At 46.9% G+C, this 14,466-nt stretch overlaps 1 protein-coding gene across 1 annotated transcript in view; it reads right to left on the reverse strand.

The window, feature by feature from the left end:
- Positions 1 to 14,466, reverse strand: part of COL6A1 (collagen type VI alpha 1 chain) — an 80,931-nt gene that overhangs the window by 23,231 nt on the left and 43,234 nt on the right. Inside the window, exon 20 of the mRNA XM_006260987.4 lies at positions 11,572 to 11,634. Coding sequence (XP_006261049.1) covers positions 11,572 to 11,634 — 63 coding nt within the window. The remainder of the gene's footprint in view (positions 1 to 11,571; positions 11,635 to 14,466) is intronic.

The raw sequence follows: 14,466 nt of genomic DNA on the forward strand, positions 1-14,466 counted from the left end.
CAGAGGTACTGCCTAACAGGGAGTGCAGCCCACCTTATTCCCACACGTGGCTCATCTACACAGGGAGCAGTGTACGGGGGGTGGCATGGCAGCGGGGTGGGCAGCATGATGACCAGACTTGGCTTCCTGGAATCCCCTGTGGCTGCCACTGCCAGTGTCTCTGCCACCACTGCTGGACCCAGTCTTGCTGCCTGGACATCCTGGCTTGTCTACCCAGTACCCACTGCCAGGGGCAGAGCAGGCAGGGTCTCCATTGAAACCAGCTGGGACCCCTGTGGGTGGGGTGTGCATGGGCTGGCAAGTGAGATAGGACTACAGGCAGGAGGGAAGCACGTCCAGGAGTGCGATGAGTGGATGGGACTGGAATCATGGGTGGTGACAGTGTGGGGCCACAGCCTGGGGCAGAGCTGCGATCTGTTCCTCACACACCTCTGCAATGGGCACCAGTTCCTTGGGCAGGAGCCAGCTGCTGTCCATGGAACTGCCCCCATCACAGGGATGTGCAGGGAGCAGATCGCAGCTCTAACCCACGTTCCAGACCTACGAGTCACCACCCCATTCTCCTGTCCTGCTCCTGGAAGCAGCTCCCATCTGCCTGCAACCCCAACCCATTCACTTAGCCAAGTATGCCCTGCCCTCAGGCATCCTAGACTGCTTTCTATGGAGAGCCCACCCACTCACCCCATCCAGCATCCCAGCAGTGGGTGCAGGGCAAATGGGTCTGAGGCCAGATAGGATCAACTGGCATCTCTCATTCCCTTACCCCCCACTGCGCCAGGCAGTGTAAACATCTGTGACATGGGGGCCGAGGCCAGGTCAGCACCCTCACTCCCCACCCCAGCCCTCAACAGCTCACCAAATCTCCTCAAGTGGCCCTCCAACCCAAATAATTGCTCACCTCTGGTTTATAACCATCTGTAATATGTACTACCTCTCTCTGTAACAAGACTCAGGGTCTTATTCCTGTGGCAGGGCCTTACACATAAGACTGTGAGGATGCTGTTGCCCATCACTCAGCCATTAGAGTGCCTCACTGTAGTCTACCAGTGTCCCAGTAGCAAAGCACAAGGGAACAATCCTTAGGTAAATATAAAGAAAGGAGATTGAGCCTTTCATCTCTTGGCCTTTAGATGAAGTCTTATTTCCATCTTGCAGCTTTACTGTGCTCTAAGGTTGTGGGTTTCCTTTCAAAAGTCTACGTTGCCCACTTAAACCACAGACATTTCCTATTCTCTCTAGAGTGGAAAAATGTGGCATCCTATTGAGCACTGTACAGTCATTCTCAAGAAATACGACTGGTTGATGGTGCCCACTACATCTAAAAGGAGTTGATGGTTTCAGTCCAGTTCATATGGGCAGGGGTCCCCTTAGCAAAACTACTGCAGCAATTGGCACCATGGCTTCAGGAAAGATGCCACATACACTGACCCAGCTTCCTGGTCTACATGACTTGACAAACTACCAAGGAAGTACCAACTGCTGGCACAAATGTGCTGTGGATAAACAGAGAATTTCTGTTTGAAGAGGTGCCATCCTGGTGGTTATTGTAATTCTTACATTCACATTAATAAATAATTTATGTGGTAAAGAAGTTTAATGGCTGTGCCCAGCATGCCTCATGTTTGCCTCAACTGTAAGCAACATGGTCAACTCTTGAGTAAGCTGTAGGTTATCTCCTCGGCCACTTACATGAGCATAATGGATGTAGAGGTCTGCACACTAGACTTCTCTGCTGCTTTGTGTGAGCCTTACTCTACTTTTTCTTTGGAACGAGCCTTCCATTACCCGTAAGAATCCAAACTCCCCCCGCTCCAAACACAGACCAAGCTGCTTTCTGGCTCAGTGTGTCAAAATGCAGACATAGATTGAACAGGACAAGCTTTCAGATCTGACAATTAGTATACTTGCCAGTGTAAAAGAATGCTGTTATAAATAGCCTCTATTAGCTCTGAGACCCAGAAACATCCAGGACTAAATTAGACTTCGCAGCTATGACACATCTGACCAAGGTCTCTGATTCTCTGGAGGATAATGCCATGAGTATAGCCTATATCTCTGGTTTTCCAGGTTAAAGTGACCAAGCACAGGGGGTCATGCTATGTCACCTGTGTAGATATTTAATCCCAAATCCTTTTCTAAAGGGCGAGGGACAGAAATGACACATACATTTCTGTGATTGGAAACTGGGTCATATCTGTAACACAACAGGGCTAGGGACAGATATTCAAAAATTCTGAGCCTGAGTTGATTCAGTCTTTGAAGGTTAGTCTAACCTGCCTAGATTGAATCAGTTTGCAACTGGGGGTGTGTGTGCAGTGGATGCATCTGTTGATGATACTGAACTTTTCAGTCTCCCTCTCTCTGCTTCTTCATACTGTCTGCAAACCTGACAGGCAAGGGAGCCAGCAGAGAACTGATAACACAGCATTTATCAGCCCATCAACAAAACAAAAGCCTCTCTCATTAGTTCAAACTCTTCTTAAATGGCTTTTTCCAAGGAAGGAAAAGAGGGACATTACCAGCTGACCTGTTGATTAGCTCCAAAAAGCCCTAAGTGGACACTGTTCTGTCTGCCTATCCCAGTGAAAACTGGAGACACACACACACAGACACTTCTCAGCATTAGCTAGCATACCACATGGTCCATGGGGCTGGAGTCTGGGCTGTGGGAGATGGGAGGGACAGAGGGGGGATCACTGCTTGAGCAGCAAGAAGAAGGGTGGTGGGGCGGGGAAGCCAGGCAGACCCTGTTGTGCCTGCAGCCTCCACCGGAGCTCTGGCTAGGGAGCAGAGGTGTGGGGCCAGCCTTGTTCTCTGGAGCAGAGAGACCAGCCCAGGGCTGCAAAGCATCTAGGATGAGAGAAGACTCTGGTTTAACTTAAACCAGGAAGGGGTCTGGGACAGACATTTCATAAACTGGTTTGAGTCAAATCAGTTAAGTCTGATACTACATTCAACCAGATTTATCTCAAACTGGTTTCAGCCATTTTGAAACTGGTTTATGTGCACTGAACTTATGTTCTGTTACAGGCCTAAACCAGGTTCAGATCACTTAACTCAGTTTATGTGTAATGTCTGTCCCTAGCCCAGAAGTTCAATGCACATAAACTACTTTCAAAATGGCTGAAACCAGTTTAGGATAAACCTGGATGGATCAGACTTAACTGTAGTATCAGACTTAACTGATTTAATGTTAAATCAGTTTATTGAACTTCTGCCCCAGAGCCCCTCCAAATTCAAGTTAATCCACAGTCCCCCAACATCCCAGCATGCTTTGCACCTCTCTTGCAAATCCTGCATTGCAGGGTGGACAGGCTAGCTTTGACCCAATCTGTCTGCTCCAGCCCAGCAGGGAAGTGTTCTCTAGTGCCCCCTGGCTTCTGGCCTGGGCCACTGCAGCCACGTGGTTGCATTTCCAGAATCGAAGGTGAATGTCTGTTCATTCACTTATCGGTTCAGTCTATGCAACTTAGACTAACCTGTGAAGATTGAATCGATTCAGCCTTGGGATTTTTGATTGTCTGTATTTAGCCAAGGAGTTTAAGTGCTATTTACACAGCCAAAGTTGGGCAATCAAGAGGTATTTGGGCACTTCCATGGATCTTAGACCTTATTCCCACTTGTGTGGGCCTGTATATGCTCTGGGATGATTCTATATTCTACCTGGGTAGGTATGTTACTCCATGTCAGTCCCTGAAAATGTGGTCAGAGAAAATCCATGAGGACAATCCATGAGTTTGACAGCAGAGAAGGAAAAGGAGAAGGGTAAGGGTTAAACTTTACTGACTGGACTAGAGAACAATGAAACACTGCATAGGCACCTTGACAAGCTTATTAGCTCCAGCTGAGGTTTAAGAAGGCTACCTGCTAACTGACCTGCCCACATTTAAGCACAACCCAAGTGATTATACTCTGGCTGCACAATGCAACTTTAGATCGTAGCCTGATTTCTAGTCCCTGTCCTCATGATTCCTGACCCTAGTTCCTTGGGTTGCAGCTAAACTTTGGCTACAGGTCTTGGCCTTGTATCTTGGCTTTAGCCTCTAGCTCCTGACCCTCAGACTGGTGTCCTGATTACTGACCTCTGCTTGGCATTATGGCTCCTGTCCCAAAATCTTGACCTGTAGACTGTATCCTGACCACTGATTCCAAGCAAGTACCCAGGTCTGTCATGGACTTGTAACCATCTGCAGTATCCCGTCTTCAGAACATCAATGCCCCTGTCCTAACTGATCCTGCTTGGAAATCAACAGCCCTAACCATTGGACTGGACTGCCCACACCCCAGTCCTCACAGTGTGACATATTAGGTAAGCTTGATACTGGTCTGAAAGATATCTGCTGCCTTGCGCAAAGTACAGATATTTTTGGTTTGGGGGTTCTTTTCTTCTCAGATGTTTTACATGTTGCCAGTTCACCTGAATCTTCCTACTGTTCTGTGGCAAGTAATACAGAGCTTCCTTTTGCTTCATGATCTAGAGATTTAGGAAGTGTTACCCTCACTATAATAATGCCCAGGAAAACAAAGGATTTCCCCTGCAAGTTTTTAGAAACACTCAGAAGTTTTCTCCAGTTTCAGTCTTCAAAGCAGTCTCTGAAAGACCTGCTGTGAAATGACCGAAAGATAGCAGTTGCTGCATCTAGCTCCATTTTAAGTCTTACTCCTTCTACTTATAATGAAACCCAAACAAGTCTTCTTTTTTTTTTTTTTTTGTCTTCCAGATTAAAGAGTTGTAGGAAGGCATCAGCATTCTCAGTGGACTCATTGTCTGTCTATGTGGCACAACACCGTGCTTCAGAAAGAACGTTGAATGAGCTGGCTCTGCCTGGATAAATATATCCCACTGAGAAATAGTCTATTGTTACTTGGAAGCTGAAGAATATGAAATCCCAGTCTCATCTCTCGTTGTCATATCTTTCCATCTTTACATGACAAAAACAACATTAAAAGAAATCACAGGAGCACTGCTGAGTGCCAAATAACCATGTCAACTCTATATACACTGTTTCTGGATAGATTTCAATTACTTTTAAAGCAAGGAGCATAATGAGTATCTACAAGAGCAGGGGATGGCAAAATACAGTCCATGGGCCAGATCCAGCCCGCCAAACAATCCTGTTTGGCCTGTGGGTGCCCCTCTGAAGGAGAATCATCTCTGGCCCACTGCTGCCCCTCTGAAAGCTGGTGCCTTATTGCCCTCTGTGCAGTAGGAGCTGGCCCCAGTTGCTAGGCAGCCAACCCCCACTTCCCAGCCTGCCCAGCCCCTGAGCCCACAGGCAGGGATGGTGGAGAGAGGAAGCCTCTGTCCAGTGGGGCTTCTGCCCTCTGTAAGAGTCAAAGTGCAAATATGCGCACCAGGGACTCATGTTCAGAGGAAGGGGGCTGGGGGTCATGGGTGATCCGGGCAGGGCCAGGCCCCACTGTGTGCCACCACATGTGGTTGGTACAGAGACCCATCCGCATGCCTGGGACTCAGGCTGGGAGCTGCAGGTGATTATGGCCAGGCTGGGCTGGGCCCTGTTGTGTCCTGCCATGTGTGTCTGGCAGAGACCCAGCAACATACCTAGGACTGGGACCAGGAGCTGAAGGGTGATCTGGGCCCAGTTGGGCCAGCTGTGAGCCGCCACATGTGGCTGCACATCCAAGATTCAGGCTGGAAGACATGGGTGATCCAGGCCAGGCTGGGTCCTGCTACGTGCTGCTATGTGAGGCTGGCACAGCCTCACACCTGGGACTTGGGTCAGGAGCCATGGGTGATCGATGGACATGGGCCCTGCTAATGACCATAATGTGACCCCATAAGAGGCACACTGTTCCTGTTGCAGCTGCTGGCCCACATGCACCTGCCCTTTATGTACCGCTTCTACCTGGCTCAGTTCTCTGAGCACCTAGGCAGTGGGTACAGGAACAACATCTACATGACTGGTAAGGCCAGGGGCAAGGGCAGGGGCACCCTGAAATGTGCTGAGAGCCCGATCTAGAGTGGGGGATGGGAACCAGCCCAGCTGGGCTGACATCCCATCCCTAGCCCGATAGTAGGGGGTTCTCACCTGTCTCCCACCACCTGCCTGCTGGCTGCTTCAAAACTTGAAACTTTTTGAAACTTTTGAAATGTTTAGACTAGCCTTGTTTTGTTTTGAGGCTGTTTCAAACCCCTTCGATTTGATTTAGCTGTTTCAAACTCAAAATGAGTCAAAACAGTGTTGAATCGAAACAGCCAGCGAAATTTTGTACAGCCCTACTCGACAGATCACCAAAACTCATTAAGTGGCCCTCCAGCCAAAATAATTGTCCACCCCTGTACTAGAGTATGCATACATTGTTTAAAGGGACATTGCTGCATTCCTTTACACTATAGTAACATGAATGCAACGAAAGCTTGGAAACAGCAGCAGAAAACTGTCCCTGTTCTCATTCATGTTCTCCGGAACGTTGTCCAGTTCTTGCATTATCTATGTCACCTCTACAGACTTGTTATAGTCAATGGAATGAGTATTGCTAAAGAAAATTGATGAGTTTGTAGACCAGGTTTTGGGGGGCAGGAAGTCTTAGTACCTCCCTGTCTACTTCCCTTTTGTGTGCTGTCCAATAGGGAGGTGATATACTACAGCTAGAAGTAACCGCCAAAGAGATCAAGGAAAGAATGCTCTGATCTCTCGCTTCTCTCATGAACAGAAAGAAAGTGAAATGGAGTCATGTATTAGCAGGAGCCCTGACATCCAGCCAAAAGAAATATGTTCCACAAGCCAGAGTTTGCAGATAACAAGCTTTGAAAAATACTTTTATTTGCCAAACTACTTCCCTCCAAGATTGATTACACTTTTATTTTTAATTTGGCCAAAATGAAGCATTTTTCTTCATGGAAAAACTAGGTCTTAAAATGCAATTCCTTATGAAATCTCATTGGAGCTCTGTGTCTATTTTTGCTAGAAATTGCTGGGGAGAAATCAGATCTAATGTTAGAACATATCCTGTTAGGCGACTGATAGAATCAATGGGATCCTGGGGCAGGAAGGAGAACACATGTACTAAAACTTGCGCCACAGTAGTGACTGGCTGAGACGGGCTGGCTCCCTTCATTTTACTAAGCAATGCCAAATGGAATTGCTGAAAACAGAATCCACTTTGTCCTGGGTGCTGAATAGGCTATAGAAATGAACCCATCTAAAAATCTTTGTTTTGAGCCTTGGGTTGAAGTTTAGATTGGATTTTATTTTATTATTTCCCTGAATGTCTATATCCCTAGCTTAAACTATAAACAGGCCTCAAACACAAATCAAATCTGGTGCTCTCATGTGAGTGTCCTGTGGATATTTTTTATCCACAGCACACAGCCGGTGTAACTGGAGAATGACGGGGTTACCATCACTGCCACTTTCTTGACATGCATCCAGTATATACTCAGTACCTTCTCCCCTCCCACACCTATGTACATTTTTAAGAGAACAAAATAGAATGAGAGTCTGGTGTGCTTCTGGGTCAACATAGAAAAAAAACAGGCATATATTAGGGCTATAAGCAAACAAAAGGAAGAACAAGAGGGAAAAAACAAACTCCAGAGATGCTGTGCTAGTGATGACAAGGTATGTGAGTGCCTGTGTTCACACTGAAAATCGAATGACTTTGAATGAGTAAGTTGTGCTGCAGTTGATAGGGATGAAGGCTTGCAATGCACCCCCAATCCTCACAGCAAGGAACAAGAAAAATGTTTTCCTATGTATGTCTGTGATGACATCTCCACCCCTCTCTAGCACGTGCAGATTTCAGAAGTGAAGTGGTGCTCCAAGCTGTCTTTCAGTTCAAGTGCCTGGGCTTGTCTCCCTTTAACAGCCTAATTAATGCATTATAACAGGCAGTTTCCTAATAAGGTCTATGCAGATCTGCTGACACAACCTTTGTTCAGCAGCCAGGTTCAGATGAAGTGAGGATGGCATTACAGTAGACACCTTGAGGCAGGGAGTCAGTGCTATACACGATTGCACCTACCAGATTAAGCAATTAATGATAGCCACACAAAGCTACCTGTAGCCTGCTCTTTGTTTCCCAGGAGCCATTTCTCTCATTTTCTCACTTGTTCAGGTCCCTGGTGTCATGTTCTTTCCCAGATTCTATGTTCCCATAATTTGGGTCCCTCCTGCTACTTGTTTTTACCTTTTTTCTTCTCCTCAGAAATATTCCTGCCTGCAGCCCTAGTGTTCTGGATGTCCTCTCTCATGGTTAAGACCTTCCCCTAACAACTGGCAAAGATATGTCCCACACCTTCCAAGCCCTGCACTGTGCCATCCCCCACTCAGTGACCTCTCAACACCTTAAACCACATATCCCAGAACCTAAAACAAAGGCCTTCTTCTTCCCTTACTGTACTGGAATTAGACTAGGGACATTCCTGACTAAGTATTACCCTTCTGGCCAAGTTCAGATTTGTGTGGCAAAGTTTTGGCGCAGATGGGAGAAGATGCCTGCAAGGGACAAGATTAGGTCTCCTGCTCCAGGATGGATGGATGCAGGGGAAAGTATGGGCTGAGACCTGCATTTCAGAGCCCTTTAAAATGACTACTCTTGGAAAGACTTTGGGAAGAGGCCCCCAGTCAGCATGAGGCAAATAGCATGAATGCCCTTGGGAAAGAACTGAGTTTTTTACCACAGAACTGTCCCAAGCAGCTACACTCTTTCCAAACAAATGGCAGAAGAGAGGCAGCCGCTCTGGTGTCACACTGTTAAAGGGCTTCATGTTGCTGCAGAAGCTTTACTCATGTAAAGACAGAAGGGTCTGGCTCAGCACCATCCACTCTGCCAAATGGATTTAGGTGTCAGTCCAAGGTATCCGCATACTGATTCTGATGAACAATGGCACCCACAGAGCATTATAAACCAGACTGGGCTCCTTCCCCAGAGCTTCACCTTTCCACACTGCTGCCCTGGGTTAAGCTGTGAGTTGTGTGAAGGCAGATTTGGAGTGCTTAATATCATTGTCTCTGATGTCTGCATTATGGGGCTTTGTACACATACTCTGATGCTGTCCTGACATAGGGGAGAATCAAAGCCACTGCTGTTATGGGCCACTTACCAGCAGCTGGGAGTTTTTATAATAGTGCTTGGTTCTATCTTGGGCCCTGTCAAAAGTTACCTTTCCCTATTATTTGGGCAGGAAGACCCTGGTCTCAGGGCTGAAGTTCTAGCAGGTTTTTGTTCTAGCGGCTGTTTTGCCTTTGTTCTGGCAGCTCAGCTGACAAGCAAAGACAGTTTATTGCAGCTGTGTTCAATATTACAGCTATAAAAGATTAAAGTTGGAGAGTGTGCTGGGTCTTAAGAGATTTGACAAGGAACCAAAAGTGAGTCACTGCCAACAGCTCCACTCTCAAGTGCAGAGGATTTAATAAAGCAGAGGAGTGATGCTCTGTGGTGGGCTGGAGACATTTGGCTTGGAGCTGGGTTCAAGGGACAATGGATGGTGCATCCAAGGAGGGTCCTGGTTGGAAGGGAAAGATGGGCAGGGGCAGAGAGGTCTCATGGGAAGGTCTGTTTTAATGCTGAGCAGATGAAAAACAACTGTGAGATAAGGCAGAGTGGCTCAGCACTCAGAAGGCTGAGGCTGTGCTGATGAGCTCGCTCAAGGTGAAGTGTATATGCCAGAAGGAAAGAGGGCTCTAAGAGTGTAGGCAAACTGTGGCAAATACATAAGAGCTACTTCAAGGATCCATGGCTGAGCTTGTCACACCATGAAGGAAAGTTGCAGGGTGAGTATAGAAGAAGGAAACGGGCCTGGGTGAATTTTTACCATCCCTGCGTTGGGGTCTCCACCCCAGCTGCAAGGCTGCAAACACATGGCAAGCTCACCATTGAAGTTGGTGTCGGGGGAGGAGGATGGAGCAGACATGCATATCAGCCCAGACGAAGTGCTCTTTGCCAGTCATTTGGAGAATGTGGGGCCCCTGTATCCAAGCTGGCTCAAGGACATTGCTGGTTTGAAGGTCAGGGGAAGTAGCATTTGGTGAAACTCCAGGCCCTGTGTTCATCTTCACAGTGGCCACCTTTCACTGAGGAGGGCTGTTCTGTTTCCCCCCCACAAACTTGCTTACTTGCTAAACTTTCCCACAGCCAGCTGCTTGCTTGTGGACCCTGCAACTGCTCCTCCCCTGATTAATCCCTCACTGGAAACTAAAGCTTGGCTGGGTTCTTTGTACAGTGACCAGATGCACTAGAAACAAGGGAGGCACAAGCTAGTGTCATAACCCTTCCCTGAGAGCCTGCAGCCACCAGACCACTATCACCCTGGCTATTCTACAGACCCTGATGCCTACTCTGTGCCAGTTCCTTCTCTGGTCTGGCACCCCCATGCACATCTAATCAGGGAAAAGGTTAACGGCTTGCCTGCTCGTGTGAGAACATTTCATTGGAAATGTTTGCTTCAGCAGCTTGTGGCTGCATGGCAGCCAGAAAATAATGAGAAACTAGGAGCAGACCACTAGACTAGGCTAGACCTGGAAGGGATGAAGCCCCAAAATACAGGTACAGGTACTCCTCACTTAACGACCTACCTGTCTAATGACCGCGCGGACTTACAACCAGCTCTCCGAGCAGTCGGTATTGTACGAAACGTATTGTGGAAACGGCAGCGCGGCGTCTCAAGCCAAGGCACGCAGTATCAAGGGGCGGCTCCTCGCTTATCGACCAATTCGCTTAACGACCTAGTCGCAGGAACGGAACTCGGTCGTTAAGTGAGGAGTGCCTGTACTATTTATGTTGGTTTTAGAGATAACAGTGTCTCCCATGCAGATCTCCATATGGTTGCTCATGGTTGAAAGAAAAAGGTCCATGCAGCTTTGGCAATTTGCTAAGTGCACATACACTAGATAGGGGTGGCTTGATTCTCACAGCATAGATCCCTAGATGACTGTTTGCTTTGTCTGTTAGATGGAAAAATTGGTCTTGCCTTTCCAAACGATAAAAACACTCAGAGCACCAACGAGACTGTTCGCGCTCTGGCTCATTTTCCACTGGATTTCCCTCAGCCACGGAGCTAGCACAAGAACTTGTGGGCATAATTCTTACAAAGTGACTTGAGGAAGTCAGGACTATTGCAGAAATGAGACCTTAAGTAGAGCCTGAATTAAAACAGGACATTCACAGATGCAAGAGCTGTCAACGCCAATGCCAGGGAGGGGTGGAGACTTTCCTCAGAAGTGCAGTCCCCCTAACTCACATGACTTGAAGAGCTGGATCTGGCCCCAGGCCTTAAAATTCTGTGCATTGCTGCAGTTCATATTTGTAGGTTTCCAAATCTCTCTGACAGACTTGCTGGCATCTGTTTCTATGGGGGATGAGGAAATGATGTGGAATTTTTTCAGTCCCAAACAGCCAGCCAAGTCTCCATTTTCTAGGTGTGTTCATGTCATGGATTCCTGTATGCACCGTTTCTACTACCCCTAAACTCAGATCCGTCTTTTCAGATCAGAAGCCTGGGAGCACACCCATTTTATCCTTATCCACGTGTTATTTATCTGACAGACTCCCCATTTCCCCTCCTTCTCAATTCTAGCAAGATTCTGGATCAATTAGCCAAGTTCTTACTGGATCTCCAGATGATCCAAGAGGTCCTTCCCGTCCTTGGTCACCCTGAGGGCCAGGCTCACCCTGAAAATGAAGACAACAAAATGTATAAGTTCAAGGAGGCATTTTGGAAGCAGAGTCCTGCAAATGCTAGGGGAGAGCAGTAGAAAAGCAGCACAAGCAGCTATACTGGGCAGAAAAAGGACTCTTCTAAAATCAGAACTTTATTCAGACATGGAGCATACTGAAAGGGGCACTAAGTCACAAAAACCAAATGGATTCATCTAACACCCAGGAGAATTCACATGCAGAGATCTGGCTTCACATAGGAAAGAGGCAGGATCTAACTGGAAAGTCCAACCTACTAAGGACCCAATGTCTCCCCAAAGAAGGGAGGTGGGGGATAACATTGTGTTTCAAACTTGGATTCATCTCTGGCAGCTGAAAAGGTGTTTTTTTTTTCTTTTAAAGGAATCTCATTGCTGCTTCAACAACCCTCAGAGGGTCACTTACTGCCATTGCCATCTGTTCAGAGGCTAGTGGCACACACTGGCCCCACTCTGCAAGGGGTTATAAAAATACCTGTAGCGGTGACCCCTTGCCCCAAAGGGTTTACAGAACAAGTCCATGTCTCTTTACAGCCTCTCTCTTCAGCATGCTCTGATTTTTTTTAATATTGCTGCTCCCAATAATATATACTGCCCTGATACTTATACTCAAATAAATATGGGCTCTCTGCCTGGGTTGAAGGAAGGGTCTTTCCCCTCCCCCAGGCCAAGAGCATAACAACAGCTGTTTCACAGCTGTTGCATCCTGTTTACTCGCACAGCAGAGTTGTAGCCAACGAACCTATGTAACAGGGAATGCAATGGTCACATCCCTTATGTCCAAACTGGTCCCCAGTGTCCACACTGCCAGAGCTACAGATGACTTACAAAGCAAGTGGGTGGGGAGAAATTGGGGATGGGGAATCCTCCTTGCTGGCTTCCCTAGGCCTTCCCTCTATTTCTTGGCAATCAACCACAGTGGCTCCTGTGTGCTTAGGAACTTCCGTGCTCACGGAGCTGGTGAGTGGGGATTTGGCCCTGGTGAAGAATTGAGGGGGAGAGGAGAGCAGATTACTCTAATTCACATTGCTGGGTTAAAAAGGTTTTCAAGGACCAAAGGCCAAGGGAACAATCCTAATGTTAGATAGCAGGACAGTGTGTGTATAGTGGGTGCCAAAAGGATGGGGATGAAACTATTCACCTTTTTCTCATGAAACACTTTCAAAGGGACAGGATATCCCCGCTACTCTGCTAGCGCTCTCTCCCTCACACCTGTTAAAAACAGAATGTGTGAAGCCCTGCAGGCTGGCTCCTCTGGCAGCTGGGAGGGAGTGAGGGGAGATATCAGACTGAGGTGAATAGACACCGGCTGCTGGATAGAAGCAGTGATTCTCCAATGAATCTGGGATTTTTAAACTTTCAGAGGGTTTATATATAATATTAATAACATAATAGAATTAACAATGCATACATTATTATTAAATTAATGTGTCAAATGTTTTATTTTAAATTAATAATTCATTTTATTAATAATGTAATGTTTTAACTATTATATATAGTTGAAACAGATTAAAATTGTCCTTTCTGCTCTGCTTTGGATAGCTTAACTCATTACATTTTAAATGAAAAACCTTATTTCCTTCTGAAATCTCCCATTTAACATTAAACCTTAGCACCCACTCTTGCGGTTTTGTCAAGAAGTTCTAGATTTAGGGCAAAAGGTAGGGATTTACACAATGCAAGGTTACTAAAGAAATATCTTCCAGTGACTATATCAGGCTGACTACAACCACCAGACAGTATGGGGCACTGTCTAAGTCTAGGGACGGACATTCGAAAAGCCAGAGCCTGAATTGATTCAATCTTTTCAGGTTAGTCTAATCTGGCTAGGCTAAATCACTTTACAGACATTTGTAACTGTACAGACATCCCAGACATGCAGGTACATGCCTGCAGTGGCTCAGGCTAGAAGTCAGGGGATGCTAGAGCAGCCCTCCCTTTCCTTCCAGTCCTGACCGGGGGGGGGGGGGGGGGCGTGGCCAGGCCCCAGCAGGATGCTTTGATTAGGGAAGGGCTCCCCTCTCCCACTTGACCAGCCTAGCAGGGAACTGATAACAGTGTTTATTACCCCTAAATCAGTGTTTATCACCCCATTAAGAAAACAGAGGAACATTACCAGCTACCTGTTGATTTTTCCTTTGTCCTGTCTACCACAGCATGGACCATAGCCAGCATGTGGTCTGCTAGCTAATGCTGAGAGGTGTCTGTAAGGCAGAGGGGATGGGAAGGGGAGGGGTTGTAGTTTCTGCTTGAAGTTTCTGCTTGAGCTCCGGCCAGGGAGCAGAGGGGAAAGGACAGCCCTGCTGTGGAAGAGAGAGCCCCACCCAGCCCAGAGAGCATGCTGGGATGCTAGGGGAGTCAGGTTTAACTTAAACCAGCCAGGGGTCTGGGACAGACATTGCATACAGTGGTTTGACTCAAATCAGTTAAGTCTGATACTACATTCAATCTCAAACTGGTTTCAGCCTTTTACAAACTGGTTTATGTGCAGTGAACATCTCTTCTGTAACAGGTTTAAACCAGTTTCTGATCACTTAAACCAGTTTATGTGTAATGTCTGTCCCTAACTTAAGAAATAAAAATCTGCAAACAACCCCCAGATATTTTGCACCATGCCTGCATGCAGGTGGGCACAGACCATTCCAATACACGTCATGTCTGTGAAAGAGATGGATGTACTGCTAAGATTCTAAATGGAAAGACAAGAAATGTTCATGCTCTGTCAATCCCAGGGCTCAGTGTGAACTCGAAGCCTTTTAGATGAATAGCTAAATCTCAGTAAAGCAAAATGCACTCCACTTATGTGCAC

Source organism: Alligator mississippiensis, chromosome 4 (genome assembly GCF_030867095.1).
Source record: "Alligator mississippiensis isolate rAllMis1 chromosome 4, rAllMis1, whole genome shotgun sequence".
Classification (NCBI taxonomy): domain Eukaryota; kingdom Metazoa; phylum Chordata; order Crocodylia; family Alligatoridae; genus Alligator; species Alligator mississippiensis.